The sequence below is a fragment of the Oryzias latipes genome, chromosome 10 (assembly GCF_002234675.1).
Source record: "Oryzias latipes chromosome 10, ASM223467v1".
Lineage (NCBI taxonomy): Eukaryota > Metazoa > Chordata > Actinopteri > Beloniformes > Adrianichthyidae > Oryzias > Oryzias latipes.
In genome coordinates, this window is record NC_019868.2 from 2,000,371 (window position 1) to 2,020,687 (window position 20,317).

General features: G+C 42.4%; 1 protein-coding gene across 6 annotated transcripts in view; it reads left to right on the top strand.

Moving 5' to 3' along the window:
* LOC101160146 (teneurin-3) overlaps positions 1 to 20,317 on the top strand; it is a 175,029-nt gene that overhangs the window by 85,208 nt on the left and 69,504 nt on the right. For all 6 annotated transcript variants that reach the window (XM_023959511.1, XM_023959512.1, XM_023959510.1 and 3 more), the window contains exons 5-7: positions 2,069 to 2,307; positions 9,628 to 9,753; positions 13,972 to 14,186. In XM_023959511.1, the coding sequence (XP_023815279.1) occupies positions 2,069 to 2,307; positions 9,628 to 9,753; positions 13,972 to 14,186 (580 nt within the window). The remainder of the gene's footprint in view (positions 1 to 2,068; positions 2,308 to 9,627; positions 9,754 to 13,971; positions 14,187 to 20,317) is intronic.

Consider the following 20,317-nt stretch of genomic DNA (forward strand, 5'->3'; position numbering starts at 1 on the left):
CAATCCAAATCTGACATTTGTTTTCTCTGTCAAGAATTGATCAGAGGAGTTATCCTCAGAGGAGAAGTGGAGCACCTGGAACATCTGCAGCCGCTAAGGAGGAGTGGGAGCAGGTTCTGTGGAAAACGCTTCTCCCCACAAATGCCTAGTGATTCGGTCAATTAGAACAGAAGACACATTCCCACTGAAAAAACAATGTCTGCTTGTAAACAATGTAAACAATAACACCCCTCCCGGCCCGCATCATGAAATCACAGTTTCACTCATTAGTAACTGTTCCTACATGAATTTTCGGTCTTTAACTTGAGATTTTCTGCTCAATTTGCCGTTCTCACGCGGCTCACTATCCAATCAGCGCCTGTGCAAAAACTTACATGCAGACTTCACAGATGCTGCACAAATAATTAATGAGGAAACACTGCTTTATCGGTTTATTGGTGCATTGGAATTAGCGGTTACTCTGGCAGTCCTCCTCCTGGGATCCTGACAAAACATAAAACATGTTTTATTTAAAGTCGGGTTTGAGATTTTTAAAGAGCAGAAAGCAGCAGAGAGCATGCAGGATTTCTTCCTAAATGAACACACAGCAGAGGGTTCGGAGTTTTATTCCTGCATTAAAGATCAACAAAAACATTTTCACTAATTAGTTAATCTGTTTTTCACTTTTTCCATTTACCCATTAAAAAATCTAATAGAGAAGATTCTTTTTTCATTTGTTATCCTTCACTTACTGAGATTTTAAAGTCAAAGAGAACATGAGAGGTTCAAACGCAAAGGAAGAAGATGCTGATGCTGGTAAACACATGTAAAACAGTCATCATACAGTCATTCATGGTTAGTCTGAATAAACATTTAGTCATTTCATTGAAAGAAGAAAAAGATCTAAAGTTGCTTTTTTTGACACTTTAGTTTAAAGAGACCTTGACATCACCGAGCAGAAAAAAAAGGAAAAAATGTTAATTAACTTTTAATTATTAAATCACTAACATCATTTTCAGGTTTTCTCAAATATTAAATCGTATAAATTCATATTTATGTTCATTTCTAAAGGATTTGCTACTTTTCTGTGCAGAAATGTAATTAAAAAAGGTATTCAGTCATGTCATCTGCTGCTTTGTTTCTTTAGCATCTTTTCATACAAAGAAGCTTTTCAAACAAGAAGATCCAAAAGGCTTTGGCAGGAATGAAATAAGCAATATAATAAAATTATGAAACTACAAGAAGAAACAGAAATGGAGCAGGCAGAGGACAGCAGGAAAAAACCCGAAGACATGAGGTTTATAGTTAGAAGTTGTGAGGTTTGGAGTCCTTTAGAAAGCTGCTTAAACCTGCATTTGCAGCCTAAACAACATCAAAACACTGCACTTCAGTTGTGGATGAACACACAGGATGACTGAGTTAAAATATACAAATATCGTTTTTTTTAAAAGTTAAACATTCTGCAATTATGAGTAAAATATCGCATAAATAGGGATTTGTGCGGATGCATCTTTTCTGCAGTTCTTGTTTTCCTGGAAAAAGCCAACAGACCTTTCTTTTATTTACTGAAGGAGGTGAAGTGGTGACTGCTCACAGCTGTGCCCCAGAATAACTTCAGATTTCTGCTTCATGTGTCCAATTTCTCCTGCTGCCCCCAGAAGCTGGAAGGCATCTGGGTATTAATCTCTAAGTAGTGGCAAGAGTTGCAACAAGTCCTAATTCATTTACTTAAGAGCTTTTCACATGAGGCTTAAAATGTAATAAGAAGATCACTCCGCAGTGCATTTGATTAAACCCTGTTAATTACCCCAGATATGAGGGGCTTTTAGTAAAGGGCAGGAGTGAGATGATTGTTTTTATAAGGAGCTTTTTTGTTCACCTTTTCCATGCTAAAAATGAGACACCGTTCCTGCAGTATGGGGCGGGTTTGTGTGGGGTGGGGATGGGGGGCAATCTGCTGGTTCACTGCTGCTTCAGTTTAATTTCATTTAGACTCATGTGAGGGTTTACAGAGCAGCTTGGGGTCTCAAGCAGTTCCAATGGGAAGTCTTTAGAAAGCCTTTATAACTCTCTTTTTTTTGTCTTTTAGGCATTTTCTCTTTAAAACGGGCACTGGGACAACACCTTTCTTCGGCGCCGCAGCTCCTGGTTACACCATGGCAACAGGAACGGTGTACTCCACACCCGCTCGCCCCCTTCCCAGAAACAGCCTGTCCAGAGGGGCGTTCAAGTTCAAGAAGTCGCCCAAACATTGTTCTTGGAAGTGCACGGCCCTGGTCGCGGTGGGCGTGGCTGTGGTGCTGTCCATCATTCTGTCCTACTGCATAGGTGAGGCTCAGATGGGACCATCAGAGCAGCAACAGACTTTCAGCTGTATGTTTGTTCCTGCTGGTTTGTTGGCTCACAAACCCCTCCATCCAAACGCAGCATTTACAAAAGTTTACTGAGCATGCTCTGACCGTTCCTACTTCCATTCCTGGATCGTTGCTGTTCAGCCAAATATGCCAACAATCAAACATGAAACAACTCCTGAAAAAGGGACAGAAACGATGTTAAATCAGTGATTTGTTTTTGTCCCACATTTCAGCTGCAGAAGACATTTGGATCTGTGTGTGTGTGCGTTTGTGTGTGTGTGTGTGTGTGTGTGTGTGTGCAGGCTTAAGGTCCTCATAACAGAACTTCCTCCCTCAGTAAATACCCTGTGTGCTTCACTTACTGAAGTGTAATGCTGAGAAGCAGCTCCGGGGGTCTTTGAGATCACAGTGAAGGTTTTGGGGGGCGATCTGTATCAGGGGGCATTTTAGTGCACAACACCTGCTCTTCAATCTGAGAGGGATATTGAGCACAAACTAAGATAGTTTTATGTAGATATATTTTTACTTGTTCTTTGTTTCCTAGAGTTCATGTAGAAGGCATTTTTTGTTTCCCTTTGTAGTTAAAAAAAAAAATAAAAAGGCAAAGACTCGTTTTCTGGTGTCAGTCAGAAATTTGGTTGCTATTCTGGCCTAAAAAACACAAAAAAGCTGAACCTGCTGGGACTTTTTTGTCTGCATCTCTATTAGATCTGGGAACCTGAAAGGTTTTTTTTTATACCTGAGATGTAGTCACATCCAATTCACTGGAGCCCAAATCCGATGAGATGCTTGACAGCAGGAGTCGTTCAGTTCCAGAGAGAAAATGATCGGAATTAAACGATTATCTTTCAGTCAAATTGCAGAAATGAGTGACGGCTGCCTGGAGTGAAGGAGCTGATGTTCCTCCTCTGGCTGCACACCTCCTGATGGGATTCAGTCTTTTCCACTGCGTGTGGGTCAGAGATGCACATGTGACGCTAGCACAGTTTCCAGGAAGAAGTCTGCTGGGCAGCTAGCCTGTGTGTGTGAGACGTTCCCGTTCAACCGCAGAGGAAGTTCAACTTTCAGGAAATAGGGGATTTCTTATGGAGAAGACCTCGCTCCAGCAGGACTCCGGCAGGAGAAACGAATCTGCTTACTTTGCCAAAGAGGAACCCTTTTTATTGCCATCAGGTGGAGGAGAAACAGCTTTTACACCTTGCCTGCTTCTCTTCCCCTCACAGAGAACACCTCTGAATGTCTTTTTTCATTTGTTGGTCTTTGAGTGAAAAAGCTGACTCTTGCTAACCTTTAGAATGGCGTCCATGGCAATAAGGCAGGTTTCTGTGTCACTCAGGCCTTAAATCTGCACGGCGAGCCTCCTGCAGGAGCACGGAGGAGTTTTATTCAGCTCTGAGGCACTAAAGTGAGACCGTCGTATGAAGAAGAAGATGCTTGGGAGATCCTATAACCTGTGTTTTATTGCTGAACAGAGAGAAGAGCTTTCATAAATGCAGCAGTACCAGTGTTACCACTCAATTTATAGACATAGCTGTTCTGTTGTTTGTTAAGGCTCACCCTCCCATTCATTTGTATGATAATGTTCTGGTTTGTAACTGCAACAGGTTTTTTTTGGCTTCTGCTCACGTTTGCTGGTTGACTCTGGAAACATGACGTTTGATCGGCTGCTGCTGCAGACGATTCCAGTGGATGGGACTCAGTCTAACATTTTCATCACATCACCTGCTGACTTACTGAGTTTTGCATCTTTGTTCCTGGAGATGGTTGCATGTGCGGCTGAAACCGATGCTGCCGGGTCCCTCCTGCAGGATCGGTTCAAGTGTGTTAGGGGTGTATGTTTCACACATACGTACATACTAACACACATGTGCAACTTTGCTCCCATACTTGTCCACCTCCATCCTTCCTGTTAGCATGAGAGCTAAAACTGAGTTGATTGTTTCAGGCAAAGCAACAGATTTTCTACAGAATTGTAATTTTTTGACTTTCCTTGAAAGGCTCGGTAACAGGGCAGCGACGGCGACTGAAATCTGAACACAGCCGTTGAAATGAGGTCCCGCTGAGGTGAGATTTGCAGTTCCAGCTCAAACCCGCCTGATTGGAAGGAGTTCAGTCATTTTTGGAACGGAAGAAGGACGGCCATCAGCTCGTCCAGCTTTGATGCTTTTGCTGTTTGGGGGTTTTCTGAAAAAGCTAAAGGAAAATCAAACCTTGAACTTGTCTTTGTTAGACAGATGATCCTTTTTTTTGAGACACGGTCATTTGGATTAAGCCGGAGAAAACTGCTCGTGTTTATAAATCCAAATGAATGGGTTGTGTTTGTTAGACTAAAGGAGCAGTGAGCAGTGCAACTGCAGGAGAAAGGATGTTCACTCTGTGAGCTGAGTGACTGTCTGCCTCTAACGCTCATCAAAACCCCCAAAGCTTCATTTTCCACGGGACCAGAGGCGAGCCTGAGCGGATCGATGCTGTGCTGAGGATGTTGTTTATCCGTCTGAGGTGGATGGAAGCCGTATCCTCGACAGCAGGAACATCTTAGCTCTGAGCTGCGCCACTTATTTGTAGGATTCCCTGCAGACATTGTGTGCAGTGAGTTTCTAAAATAAAATAATGTCTCCCTCAATATTTCCGATGCTGTGGAGCTCCCAGTCATTGTTGGCAATCTGCGGCTCCAGATGGACCACTTTTCTTTCTGCTAAATGGACAATTTCCTCTCCTGGCTATCAGCATAATGTCGGCTGCATTAAAGCACTGATGTTAGATTCACTTTTGCCTCCTCAAGTCCCATGCTGCTGACATGAATACCTGTGTTTAAGATCTATAGAAAAAGAGAGGTGCCGTCTGTCTGTCCTGTGGGGGTTTGCAGTGAGAGTAGGACTTTCTTGGAAGTGTCACGTTTTGGGGTGCAGAAATATGAGGCCAGAGCAGCCTATAATTCTGATATGCACACCGTCTGTTTCACTAATGCACATGCTCTAATTCACAAATATTTGCTTGTGCAAATGTGTGATAAAAATTCACAAGTGCACACAAAGTGTTTCACAAATGATTCTGTCAATCAAATTCATTATCTAAATAGACTTGTTCGCTTTTAGCCAATTGAATGAATCCATGTGGATTCATTAGCCGGAGATTTTAAGGGTTCTGCGATGGAGTTTGGTTACAGTGGGGCAAAAAGGTATTAAGTCAGCCACCAATTGTCCAAGGTCTCCCACTTAAAAAGATGAGAGAGCCTTGTAATTTACAATATAGGTAGACCTCAGCTATGAAAGACAAAATGAAAAAAAAAATATCCAGAAAATCCCATTTTCAGTTTTTTAAAGAATGTATTTGCAAATTATGGTGGAAAATAGATGTTTGGTCACCTACAAACAAGGAGCCAGTTTAGCTCATGCTGGTTTGCGGCGCCTTCCATCTGTGAAACCCGAGTTCGACTCCGGGCTGCTCCCTGTTCCCTTCTCTACCTCTGCTGGTTCCAAGCCCAGTTTGAGAAGGTTGCGTCAGGAAGGGCATCCGGCGTAAAACATTGCCAAATTTACCATGCGACTTGTTCACTGTGGCGACCCCTGATGGGAGAAGCCGAAAGTGGAAGAAGGTCACCTACGAACAAGCAAGAGTTCTGACTCTCACAGACCTGTAACTTCTTCTGTAGAGGATCCTCTGTCCTCCCTTTGTTACCTGCATTAATGACACCTATTTGAACTGGTTATCTATGTAAAGACACCTGTCCACAACCTCAAACAGTCACACTCCAAACTCCACTATGGAGACCAAAGAGCTGTCTAAGGACACCAGAAACCAAAGGGTTGACCTGCACCAGGCTGGAAGACTGAATCTGCAACAGGTAAGCAGCTGGGTAAGAAATCAACAATTATCAGGAAATGGAAGACATACAAGAGCACTTTGCTTTGGTGCTGTTTTTCAGCAAAGGGACCAGGACGACTGATCCCTGTAATGGAAAGAATGGATGGGGCCGTGTATGGTCAGATTTTGAATTGAAGCTTCTTCCATCAGCATTGAAGATGAAACATGGCTGGATCTTTCAGCATGACAGCCATCCCAAACACACTGACCGGGTAATGAAGGAGTGGCTTCATAAGAAGCATTTCAAGGTCTCCAGATCTCAACCCCATAGAAAATCTTTGGAGGGAGTTAAAAGTCTGTGTTGCCCAGCGACAGCCTCAAAGCATCTCTGCTCTAGAGGAGATCTGCATGGAGGAATGGGCCAAAATACCAGCAACAGTTTGTGAAGATCTTGTGAAGACTTACAGAAAATTTTTGACTGCTGTCATTGCCAACAAAGGGTATATAACAAAGTATTGAGATGAACTCTTGTTATTGACCAAATACTTATTTCCACCATAATTTATAAATAATTTTTTAAATATGACATAATGTGATTTTCTACATTTTCTTCCCTCATTTCGTCTCTCATAGTTGAGGTTTACCTATGAGGAAACTTTTAGGCTTCTCTCATCAATTTGGTGGCCCCACTGTATGTTTTGGTCATGTTCTGGGTTACCCTTTGTCGGTCACACCAGCTTCAGGTTAATCAGGATCCACAGCTGTTTTCATTGCAGTTAATTTCCCTCAGCCTATATAAGTGTCTGGTTTTCAGTCATCTGCTCTGCAGTGTCACCCTTTTGTTTCTCCAGGGTCTTTGTCATGTTGTGGTTAATTTACTAAAGGTTTCGGTCACTATGCCTGGTCTAAATGATTTGGGAGTTTATATTACAAATGTAACTCAAAATGATATTCGTGAAGCATGTTGTGTGCATTTTTGAAACACTTTGTGTGCATTTCGGAAGTCATATAGCTCATTTGCATACAAATATATTTGTGAACCAGAGCATGAGCATTTCTGAATTATGGGACTGATCTGGCCTCGTACTGAAGAGTTCTGGTTTGGTCAAACAAGCATATGGTGAATTAACAAACATATCCTCCCCCGTATTGTTCACCTGGCAGTTCTTGACATCACTGGAGGAGTCAAAAAACCTCTTTCTCAGCTAGTGTAGCTCTCATGTCCCATAAATATTCATAGAACTGGCCTCTGCTGCAGAAATAACTTATGCAAACACTTAAATTTAGAGCGATTCAGCCCAAAGCATGTGTTGATGAGGTAAGTGGGGATTGCTGCCCCGTTGCACTGAGGGGAGAGCGGAGGGGTCGGCTGTCCGTGCCTCTGCGGCGCCTGAGATCCATAGGGCACCGCCGCTACACAGCGTCTTCTCTGGAGGAAGGTTTGTGAAACAACAAGGCAGACATGTGGAGCTGGGAGCCTCTGCACTTGTTAAATGCTTTACAGTCTACAACCAGGAGCCCGCTCAGGACGGGGGGGGGGGGGAGACAGCCGCAGACGTGGACCAAGCTTCGTTTGCTTCCTTGTATTTCTCCAGGTGAAATGTTGCTGCATTCATTTTAAGCTGTTTGTCTGTCTGGCCAGAGGGATGACAGAGGCAGTCTGCAGGCACGGCAGCGCTTTGCTCCAAGCTGAAACCTCATTACTGCAGCAGGGGGGCGGGGGGCACAGGAGGGAGTCCTGGTGCTTCAGCACATGGAGCTCGCCGGTTTCCCTGACCACAGTTTTCCTCTGCCAGTCTGCAAAAATATGTTCTGTGTTTCTGGGTGGAATATCTTTGATTAAAAAGTGTCTTGATTCCCGTCAGAGCGAATCTTTTCCATCAGCAGACGTCCACTAAGATGATCTCTGCAGATCCAGCTTACTGGACTTTCTCACCTCAGGCAGAACAAACATGTCCGCTCCAAGAGCTAGAGACCAAACATGCAGCTGGAAGGGAGAGTCTGTCTGTCTAAATACAGGAAATAGTTTCTTTAATTTAACCTGAAAGCAAATGTGTAAACAGGTTTATAAAACTAAATAAAGTTACTTCTTGAAAGAGAAAATGAAAAGTTGAACATTTTTACCAATGTGTAATAAATGTTTTAGCAAAAAACTTGGAAAAAAAATCATCTATATATTATTTGTCAGTAAGGCCCACCCCTCAATGAATCATGGTGACAGGGAGAAAGAACAAGGGGTCCTTAGAAAAAGGTATGTTTCAATATTATTGTCTGCATTCATTGGATTTGTGGTTGAGACCAAGCTCACCTTCAGAACTTCCTCTCTCCTTATAGTGACAACCAGATTCAAGCAAATTTTCACACAAAAAAAGGATTATTGCAGAAACTGTTCAGACGCTGATAAAACCATCTGGATTCACTGAAAACCAACAGGAAAGACGTCATCTGCAGTGTTGGGTTATCAGAGGGAAATCGGAGGCAGAGACGCACCTGTTCAGACGACCTGTCAAGGACGTGCGTGCACGTGGGTGTGCACGTGTGCATGCATTCGCCTGACACCGAGTATGATCATCAGGCTTTTCACAGATGCTCCTCATTTCTTAACAAAGTGTGTGGACTCTGATCCTTCCCATCTGATATCCTCGCCGGCCCCCACTGTGCTCTCAGGTTGTTTGCTGCAGTCGATATCCGTCTTGGCGGCGAGCGCGGTGCGGTGGAGAAAAGTTCTTGCCGCAGATCAAATGCTCAGAAATGAAGAGGCTTCCTCAGCATGTTATCTGGCGCGTGACTTTGAAGGAGATTGGCCCTCTCGCCGCGCTCACAGAAACACCTCCGTTTCCCCAAACAACAAGAGCAGTTTGATTGCATCCAATTCGGTGACAATAAAGGAGGTTGTCTGAGAGGCAGACACATTTTAGTAATATGAGGGAACAGGAGGAGCGGTGCAGCGTGTGCAGAGTCTCACTTCCACCTCCTGCTGGGAATGTTTCCTGGAAGACTCTGCCTCCCCCTTTTTTCTGAAAGTCTCCTTCTTTAGGCCTCCTCTTCCATGCGACACAGGCTGCTACTTCCTGGTTGTGTTAAATCTGGAGAGTTTATGAATTCGCTAGGTTTTTAGGGAAAAATAGAACCAGATTGGAAAGTCCAGCCTCTGCTCTGGTTTTTCTGCAGAAGCTGCTTGTGAGCTAACACTTTGTAACCTTAATTAACAGCGCTCCCCAAGGAGCCATGCCAAGGTATTGATTGAAACGACTTTGTCTGGGCCGTGTTGATGCTCTGTTTACACAAAAGCCAGCCATGGTGGGCTGGCCACAGAAACGAAAAGGTGAAGAAAAAAGCCGGGATTGAAAGTGTTTTCTCGGGATCTGCTGCGCACCAACTCCCACATGAATGTTCTGCATAAGTGGTTTGATTGTTCTTGTGCGACTGTTTCCTCATTTTGTTTATCGTTTTTTGCAGACTCACTCTGTTCTTTGTGTGTGTTCTGCAGCAATGCACCTTTTTGGCCTCAACTGGCAGCTGCAGGAGTTGAGCAACCAGGTGGCTTTTGAAAATGGAGGTGCTGGGAAGACTGGACCCACTCAGTCGAGCGCGGTGACGGCTCTGGCTGCTGACGGTGAGCGCTAAATACTAATGTCTACACTCAACAAAGAGCTGTGATGCTGTTTTATTCTCTGGTGGTCTGTACTCCTCTGCATGGAAGTGCTGTTGTGGTTATTGTTGTGTTTTATTTTGGGGCATCTAGTGGTTAAGTTACAGATTACAGTCGACTTCAAATAACTGCATCTTTCAGTTTTCGTGCAGAACTTGATTTGGCTGCATTTAGCAGAAAACAACAAACAGAGTTTTATTTTTAGCAGTAACACATTTTGAATTAACTGTCTTCACTATTTGTTGGTCATGAAAACAAGTTTTTATTGAAGTTATTATTTATCCCAAAACTAGGCAAAAGTGTTTTGACTTTTTATCACTGCCAAACTGCGGAATCACTTCAGTTTTTAATTAATGAGATTATATATTTGTTTCAAAATAATTGGATCATATATCAGTTTAATATTTTATTATAAAATCCTTTTTGTTTGATAATAAAGTTGTTTTCTTAACAACGGTGATCAAACTGATTCCATGTTATCCTTTCATTAATGGAATCAAACATATATTTTCTTTTAAAAAACAGCAAAATGTTTTTTTGTCTTAAAAAATACATGAAAGTCTTTTGAAAGAAAATGTATGGATTTGCAGGGTTTACTAAGTGGAGGTTGGTTCGATCCGAACATTTAGAACATCTTTTCTTTAGAGATTTCAGCAACAGATAATAAATCCCATTTTTACGGAGAGCTGGACTTACAGTTCCACTCAAAGTGTTTCTGTAGTTACTGTCTTCGTTTGAATGAACCCTACAAAAGGAGTCATAACTGATGTTCATTTTTATCACAGTAAATACTGATTGTTCACTGATGTAGCGGATAATCTCAGGATTGTGATGCTGCTGGTCACTGACTTCAGTTAAGAAATCAAAAACTTTTTTCTCTTTTGTGCTGTTTTGGCATCTGTTGCACATCTCTGTGCTGCAGAATGGAGGCCGATAACTCTGTGATGTTCTGAGCAGCTTCTGCAGAGCAGGAGGCACATTCAGGCCATTTTAATGCTAAGTACGGGGCGTCTGATCACAGCTGACCTTGACGAGGAGGGATTTGTCAGCAGCAGCAGCAGCCTCGGTTCATTTCAGTGGACCACCTCTAATTCAGTTTGTTGTCTGACTGCAGCTTCACTTAGGAGTCACTGAGACACAACATACAGAAGAATGTTGGAATAAAAGTAAAAATGCATTATAGCACAACTTATTCTAGCAACATGTGGCTCTTTTTTCATCAGACTTTCTCTGTAGTCTGCAGGAAATGCTCGACAGCATTAATTTGCAGAGGCAGCCTGACCTCTGCTCCTCTAAACAGGAGCTCTCGCTCATGCAGGACTGGAACGATGGCTGCAGATGCCTCTGCAGGCTTTCGCTCCAACACACAATAGCAGCAAGATAAATAATCGCAGCAGGGTCTCCCTGTTTTATTGATATTACTAAACAGACCCGGGGGCTGGCGATAATGGTACAGGAGTCAACCTGGACCTGATTCAACACATTAAATGACCTGAAAAAGTCATGATTAATGCAGAACTCCAGAGAGGTTTTCCATCCTGGGCTTCTGGAAGAGAACCACTTTTTGAAATCCCAGCACTGCAGGACGGAAAGCCGCTCTTTGTTTTTCACCATGTCTGTGTGAGAAAAACTGTCTTTAGTTCCTTTGAGCATTACACATGAGCTCTCCACTTCAGAAAACGTCGCTCATGACGAGAAATAGTCACTGATTACAGAAACGGTTGAGGGGCCGTTAAAATGCCCATAATTATCGTTTTTGTTCACACGAAAAAGCTCAGTGATGTTTTACTGTTTTTATTTAATCAGGATTTTTGAAATTAAGGAATCTTTTCTTTGAGACAGAATCACTGTGATCTATTGGAAAAGACGTGAGCGCGTTAAGAAGATGTTAAGGCTGGATTCAGCTCCAAGGAAAATTAGAAGGAATGAATATCTGATAAAATAGTGAAGCTGGTTGCCTCATGGCTAAAGAAGTGAAAGTGCAACAAAAGAGTTAGAGTAAGTACACTATTGCAAAAGGCTGATAATAAACACAAAATAGAATAGAATTGAATGTCACAATAGAGATATTACCTTTTTACCAAAGCTCGCTATAGATATATAGATCTAAAAACAGCAGATAGATAATAAATAACACTTAAAAAACACCAAAAAATGAACAACAACAATAATTATTATCCAGTGTCGATGAGGCGTTGTAGAGTCTAATAGCTGACAGGAAGAAAGATCCCTTCTTTCTGCAGTGAGGTGTTTAAGTGTCTGACTGAAGGAGCTCCTCAGTCATCCAAGGTAAATTTTCTACATTAAATACAAGGACAAAAAAAAGGGTAAAGTTTGGAAATGTAAACAAAAATAAGGCTACAGATGAGGAAGTCAATGAGAAGAACCGCAGTTTCTGTTTCCTCAATTGTAAACAAGCACTGCAGTAAATGATAATTATGTACTAAAGTTTGGAGGTGTTCTCATCTCTTAGAGAGCACAGTGTTTTTGAAGCTTCCTTCTCAGTGTGCATAAAACGGCCTAATAGAAAACCATAAAAAAGAGCGAAACCCTCCTGAATGAGCAGAACTTTCTGATGAAGATGAATCAGAAGAGAATCTCGGGAGTGTGAACGCTCCTCAGTGTCCACACAGACGGACGGCTATAGTCAAGCAGGAGATTGGAAATCTGATGTTCCCGTCTGAAAATTATTTACAGCACTCTGAATCAGATTACAGAAAGGCAGACGCTCAGACTTTTGGAGCGGACCCTAGCAGCAAATTTACTTAAGATCTAAGGTGCCCTTTAAACGAGCATCTTAAAGGCTGAGCCGTGTTTGAACAGAGCCTCCAAAACCAGAGAGGAGCCTTTTCAAAAGGAATATTCATCCTTTATTTTCCAGACTTCTCCAGTGATGGAGACATGAAATGAAGCCGTTTGGCAGGCTAAGCTTCGGCTGTGCAGCATCGTCTTTAACTTAATGTTCCTCCCAGTTCTCCAGGAGGTTTGGAAAAAAAAAACGCCGTCTGAAAGGCATTATTGAATCCAGTCTAAAGGGGGGTAAAGGTTCTTAAAGTGCAACTGAATTAAATCAAGGAAAGTTTCGGATGACAATTAAGCAAGACAAATTACAGCAGCAAACATTTCTCATTCAGTTCTGCACTAAGCCCTGATAATTTATGAGGATCCTTCACCCTCTGAAAATCAATAGACTGACTCCTGACGGCTTCATTCTGCCTCATCATAAACGTGGCCTGCTGTGCATTCATCAGCGAGCGTGCACGCCGTCTTTCCTCACCTTTCCACAAAAAGCCACCAAAGGAATCCTCACACGCAGGGCGCTACTTAAAATGCAAGGCCACGGAAACATTAATTGAGTTGAATAGGCCAGGCAACAGCTCAATTGTTTAAACTGGGCTAGATTTAAATCCTCATAAGTACTGCTAATTAAGATAGCAAGAGGCAGGTTTTGGACTGTTTAAAGGCAATCAATAGCCGCTATTATTCTCCCCAGAGGCAAAGTTTGCTTGTGAGGCTCACTTTGACTGAAGCTGAAGTGACAGGCGAGGGCCTCATTACACATGGACACACCGAAGCGTGCAAATAAAGGAGGTCTGGCACAAACAGAGACACTCTGATCAGCGCGCTCGTGTCCGTCTGCTTCTCCTCACAGCTGCAGGTTCTGCTGTGCTATGGACAAGCCAAACGCAGGTCAGGGGGGGGCACCTGAACGCTGCTACCTGAAGGTTTTCACATACTGGAAACATCAAAACGAAGACGGCGCTGAGGGGCAGAAACCCACTGTTTGCCCTGAAACTCAGAGCTGGTGTGAACACGGGGGCAGCACACACTGGAAACTTAAAAGCTGAACTCCAAACACAGCCGGTTTCAGGAGGCGGCATTTATGCTGCTTTATATTTTTTATTGCTTTAAGCATTTTTACGGCCTGCACTCCACTGAAGACTCTTCAAGTCTAAACAAATTACTTTTATTTGCCGTTGATGTTGTTACATGAGTGTAAGTGGGGAAACCTTGGAACGCGTTTGTGAGCCTCCATAACCCCAGAAGAAATGTTAAATCTGCTCTTTAATGACAGTGTCATTTTGGGAGCTGTGGCTTTAATTTCACTGCGCCTGAGAACGGCTCATTTACGCCAGAAACAATCCTCCTTCATAGACCCACTCCTCCGTCTGTGCTCTGCAGGAAGGATGGGGGGCTTTCCGCAGGAGAACAACTCCATCGACACGGGGCAGGTGGACATCGGGAAGAGGGTCGCTCAGAGTGTCCCTCCGGGGGTGTTTTGGCGCTCTTACCTGAACATGGACGAGCCACGCTTCCTGAAGTTCAACATCTCCGTGCAGCGGAACGCACTGGTTGGAGTTTATGGGCGGAAGGGCCTCGCTCCGTCGCACACTCAGGTGAGGAACCTCTTCTCAGACACAAAAACACTCTGCCTCCTTCTGTCTAGGATGTTTCTGCTGTGACAGAATGAAGGCTTTGTTGGGAAAGTGCCCGAAAAAGAGAGAAACTCTGTGGATGACTTAAGCACTTTTTTATAGCTTTTACTTTAGGAGACAAGGAGACCGACTGCTGTGGTTCTCAAAGTGAAACTTTTCCCATTATGGGATTTCGATAGTTTGGATGCTCCTTCTCAGCTCCTTTTGTTTCTTTTTGATTCTCTAATTTTATTGAATTTGTATTTTTTCTAAGTAAACAGGAGCACAACAACTGAGCTGCCAAGTGCATTTCAATTACATTCTGTTCTTTGTGATGAGTCGACTAATGGGGACTCAATGCCAGCAGCTCCCTCTAAATTAAGCAGTTACAAACAACGAGGAGGGAAAAACAGAGGACAGGGGAGTAAAGCAGGAGAAAAATCAAACTAACACACAGCATTAAGGTTTTATGGTTTCACACCAAAAACATGTTTCTTTCTGCAAAAATGATTAAGAAAACTCAATAAAAGATGATAATGTATTCAACCTTACCTTTTTAAGGTGTTACAGTCTGTATTTTCCAAAGGTTAGACCTCTAGACTGGATCTGTAGATTCCTAGCAGTGGTGTTCTGGGTTCTCTTCTGTTCTAAGGACTCTGAGAGCATCATCAGCTGGAGTGAGAACAGAGCTGCATCCACAAACATTCTGCATGTGGTCTGAGGTTCATCATCATCATCATGTTTTATCTTCCTCCTGCGCCTGCATTGGTCCAAAAACACGCTGACTTATGCGCTCTGTTAAAACGTTTCTGATCATGTTCCTCACCTTCACACATGGATGTAATTTCTTGTCGTGTTGTGCGATAAGATGGGCCCATAATCAGCAGATGATGACATTGAAGCTGAATATCAACATTTCTAAAACTGATTCTCCCAGATGTAGCTTTGACCCGATGATGGTCATTCAATAACGCCTTAAAATAGTTGACTTTGTTAGCTTTGCTCTCTTTTTTCATTTTATGACTTGCTTTCTTCTTTATTCCTCCCTGGAGTTTTTCTGTCTTCTGCTTCGCTCGTTCTCATCATTTTCATTACATCAGAGGTTGACATTAAGACTTCAGAGAGCTTTTGGTTTGAAGAGTCTGGCCTGCGATCTTTCTTTGATGTTGTCAGTCAGTAACAATTGTGGACTGCATGCAGGTTTAGCGCCTGCGATTTCATATGCAACCAGGCCTCAAAAGAAAAGAGGGTCGGAGCACATACTAAACACATTAAAATAAATAAACGGTGACATTAATAGAGCTTTCAAAATGGGTAAGTTCATACTTTACTCACCTCCACTGTCACGTGTGCTGGATTTGTATGAAACATCACTTTAGCCGTATGCTGCAGTGCAAAACACAGTTGAAAATCCTTCATGATTTCTTTTATTCCAGTTTCTTTCAGTGTTACCAACCATTCTGTTCTGCTTTTACCACATCATGACACAAGTCCAATCATAAAATAAACAACCAAAGAACCGGGAAAGTTTTCATTCTCTGTACTGTGTGGGTGTGTAAGTGTGTGTTTGTGTTAAAGTGGTGGAGTTTAGGCGTCTGCAGACACGCAGCTGACACAAAACCGCAATTCCTAACCCTACAGAGAAAGCAAAGTAAATGTCTTCAATGATTTTATATGAATAAACGAAGAGCATTAAGAAGGAGAGCCCAATGCATCATGGGATGGTTTCAAACCGAGCTGTTTTAATAAGCAGCAGCAGCAGCAGCAGGTGGAGGAGGGGTATCATACTTTACATCTTACTGCATATCATAGCGTCACCGTGCCCCAACACATTAAGTGATCACACTAAACCCACATGGCTCCTGAGTCCTGAACCACACTCAGAACCATCTCTGCAAGCCAACACCCAAATCTTTCAGCCAACCATGTCTGAGCATGCAACAAAGGTGTCAAAGCAGCAAAACCAACTGAACCCCAACATACTTGAGTAGATTGACTGCTGCAGATTTATCCTATATCTATAACAGCTAACAGCATAAAGGTCGGTAGAATGAAATCTGAAGTTGTCACAATGAGAGAAGGGAAGTGAAATTGACTGTTAACAGGTGTCATATCTGGATGGAGAAGGTGGTGCAGACAGGAAGCTGCAAAAACCCAGAGAACTCATCCCAGGAGCGGGGGTAAATGAAGGATCTAGGAACAAGACTTAACCCTAAACATAAAGGAGGCTTAACTCAGTTTATGTTGATGGTCTTAAAAGCAGTAGAGGAGAAATAAAGAGTGAATTGGTGGAATAAAGGTGCGTCAGGACTTCCCAGCCTTCACTCTTCTTTAGCTTTTATAATCATTTCTCTTTTTTTTGTGTATTTTGTTATGAGGGGCTTATTCTTTGATTGCATGTGTGTGAATTGGTGTTTTTGCATTCTTGATTGTTTGTATGTACAGCACCTTGAGCTGCTTTTTTTTTGTTTCATTAAAAGGTGTTTTAAAAATAAAATTAATTAGAATTTTAATTTGAGGTCCACACACTGAGCAGAGAAGGAACAGAAGGACCTGACAGGAAGTCCTGCTGTGGCCCTCCCACTGTAGTGCACGTCACTCCACCATCCCAAGAAAATGACGGTCAGAAACACACACCCTTCTCCACCAAAGCAAGTCTTGTGTTTGGCAGCAAGTAGATGACTGAAGGTCAACATTACAAAAATACCTATAGAAAAAGAAAACCGATAGGTTTCAGATTTCCTTTCTGCCTCTTAAACTCAAACAGAATTAGAAATGTGCCATACCACAAGTGACAGTGATGTACAGTCGTTAGACCTTCTACACACATCTTCATTCAGTCTGTGGAAATTGTGATTGAACAATTTGAAAAGAACCTTCTCCATTTGGTTTCATATTTCCAGGAAATCTCCCAAATCAAAGTCATGAGGTCAGCTGTGTTTTGGCTGAAATGACCGGTCCTGATCATTTTCTGGATTTAGGTTTCAGGCAAAGCGGGAAGACGTCGATCGTGTCATGATGATCGGGGAAACCCTCCTCCCGCTGTGTCCAGTTCTGCAGCCTGCAGATGGGGGTTTGAGTAAAGGGGGGCCCTTAGCTCTCCCAGTCCTTCATTATCCCTAACAGTAAAAGCTTCACCCTGCATGAAGCTTTAGAGGACTCGGCCATCAGGCCAGCTGCTCTACAGCATCTAAAGGTTGACATTTGTGATCAGAGTTACATTTTTATGTGAGATTTTCTTCTATAACCAGTAATACATGAATGATGACAAGATGAGCCGTAGAACGTTCTCCTTGGTGTTTCGTACAAAGCATCTGCCTCCCCAAGGTCACTCTTCAATTTTCTTTTTAAAGGAGGTGAAAATATGGATGTGTTGCCCTTCTGAGCTGGATCTGCAAAGCTCTTCTTTCATCAAGTTTACAAGGTTGAGTTTTTGTCAGAATAATATACGGCGCATGTTACTTTCAGAGTCAGCCTGTGGCAGAAATCCCCAAATCCAATTATGGACTCGTTTTTGTTAATTTGTAAGGATTTAAGATTGTGTGTCCACATCTGTGTACACCTCCAACCAGGTTAAATTACCCCCCCCCTAGTTATCTGTAATGAGACACATTTGTTGACTGAAATTAGCTTCTCTGCAGACGCTAGACAAAAATACAGCTTGTTTTTAAATTTCACGAGTACATATTTTTGTTTAATAGCGTATAGAGTCTTGAGCAAATAATGGTCGGCAGTGTTAAAGCCATGAAAAGGAGTCATCTGAAGCAGCAGGACACCGCAGGCAGTCACACCGCCATGCTCTTTGCTGTAATGAAATCCTCCACCTTTGCAGGGAGACTGAAAGTCTCTCTGGGTTTTAGGAAATTAAAAGTTTTCTTCTACAATAATGATGCTGGAAGGTGGGCTAGAACACCTCACCAAAGAAATCAGGAATGTCAATGTTTGAACTGCAAATATTAATCACTATGACCACACACCATCACTGCTCTGTTCTGAGGATGTCAGCTCAGCCCCGTATGTTCCTCTGACAAAGATTAGTGTCACCTCTGATCCTCCAGGTGAAAGGTGCTTGGTGCATCTGGGAAATCAAGTTTTGTGCCTTTTAATGGTACTAAACACCCTAGAGAGGAAATGCTGTCTGGTCTCTGTGATTTACAGCAGGAGAAAGTGTGCCTGAGAACTTTTTACCTTCTTTTTGAAAAATGCAGCGTTCCTCTTCAAATGCTAAGAGCTAGTAAAAGAAAATCAAGAATCATGGACGACTTCAGGAGCTGCGCCTAATTTTTCACCCTGAAGCAAATCTGTCGTCAGGTTACTGCTGGAGTCCCTGCTTAAATAAAATATGAGAGGACTTTGTAATGTGTTAATAATAAAATAAAAATAAAACTGAGAAAGAACTGGAAGGAGGTTTCTTTATGTCTCATCATGCATACAAATAAGGTTCTTGGAATTTTCCCAAAGATTTATAGAAAGTTTAGTGCATAAAGTTCTGTTCATGGTTCAAACGTGTAAGCAAAAGGGGTGCAACGATTCATTTCAATACCGATTCAATTCACAATCACCTTCATAGTCAATACTGGTTCATATTGAAAGACCCGATTGGATCCGATTCACTGATCTAGAGTGGATCCAGATCATCTTCATCCAAACTTCCAGCAGTCAGACTCAGACAGAAATTCCTGCTACTGAACAGTGAAGTTTTCTAGATTCTTGGATTTCTTCCAGATCATCAAGTGGAAATGAAATCTGTGTCCAAACAAACAAGTAAACTAGAATGAATGTCAAATCCATTCACATGTTAGTTTCCTAAAGTTCACCACTGTTGTTTTTCCACATCCAAAGAATCCAAAGGGAACATTCTTAGAACATTCTAGACACTGGATGGTCACATGACTTTATTCAAAGTCTGTCCACACATTGGACTGGAATGATGGACGGATCAGTGTTTGATGACATCACATGTGTGTTGTCCAGTGATGTACTTGGTCATTTTTACATTAGAGTAAAATAAACCTACCATGTATCTGTCCAAATGGTATATTCCCATACTGATTATCAATTTATTTCATTTAGAAAGTTTTTTTATAATTGTATAGGTCGATTTGATCAACAACTTGCCTCAGACAGATTTATCTGGTTGGATTGTTGGAATAGAAATGGATTAATTGTTACACCTCTAGTAAACTGCATTAAAAATGGCAACTACAGGAATGTTAGCTAACCTAAAACATTAAAAGCTGTTTCAAAAGTGAAAAATAGTATAGATACAATATAAAGAATGACTGTGTCATTTTTACAGATCTCCTTTCCTTTAAAGAAACCCAAACCTCCTTGTAATAAAAGAATAGACCCCCACCCGTAGATAAAAAATCGGGGCTGACTTTTAATTTTAAGCCTAAACTAAGCAAGCATGTAAAAACAGAGAAACAGATGACATGGAGACGGGCTCTGATGGCATTCAGTGACCCTCTCAGAGATATCCTCTGTGGGGAGCGACAAACGGAAAACTGTCCTGCATTTCTGGTTCCTTTTTTCGAACGTACATTCTCAAGTGGCTGTGGTGGGAGTTTTTTTTCTGATCAGGCTCTGGGTGGGGGGTGGGGGGCTGTGTTGCCCCTCCATCCCCCACCATGGAGCGTGTAAACACTAGAGATGGACAGCAACCAGAACAAGCACAGGAACTTGGAGTTCAGCCTCATTCTTGTTTCTTTGGTAATTTCTCCAACAATGTCCACACAAGATGAGAGAAAACACACCGCCGAGCTGCAGGAACAGCAACTGCAATCCATCTCCATGTGAGCTTTTGTCTCTAAGTGTCTCTTTTCTGTAAAGCTGGCCTTTCGGTCTACCTTTGGTGTTAATGTTTGGTGTTTATGCCGTGAACTGAAGTGCTGGAGACCTTGACTGGACCTCTGTGTTTATTCTGAAACTTGCTCCTTACATCTTCTCACAGATCTCATGACCTTTCTGCATTTGCTGCTGACTTCTGCAAAAATGAGCATTTGGATGCCTTTATGCTGCGGCACCCAAAACCTCCACAGTTCTGGTTGGGGCTTGTTCTCTTAACCCTTGTGCTATCTTAGATGACCCCACCCTTACATTGACGTGTTCCC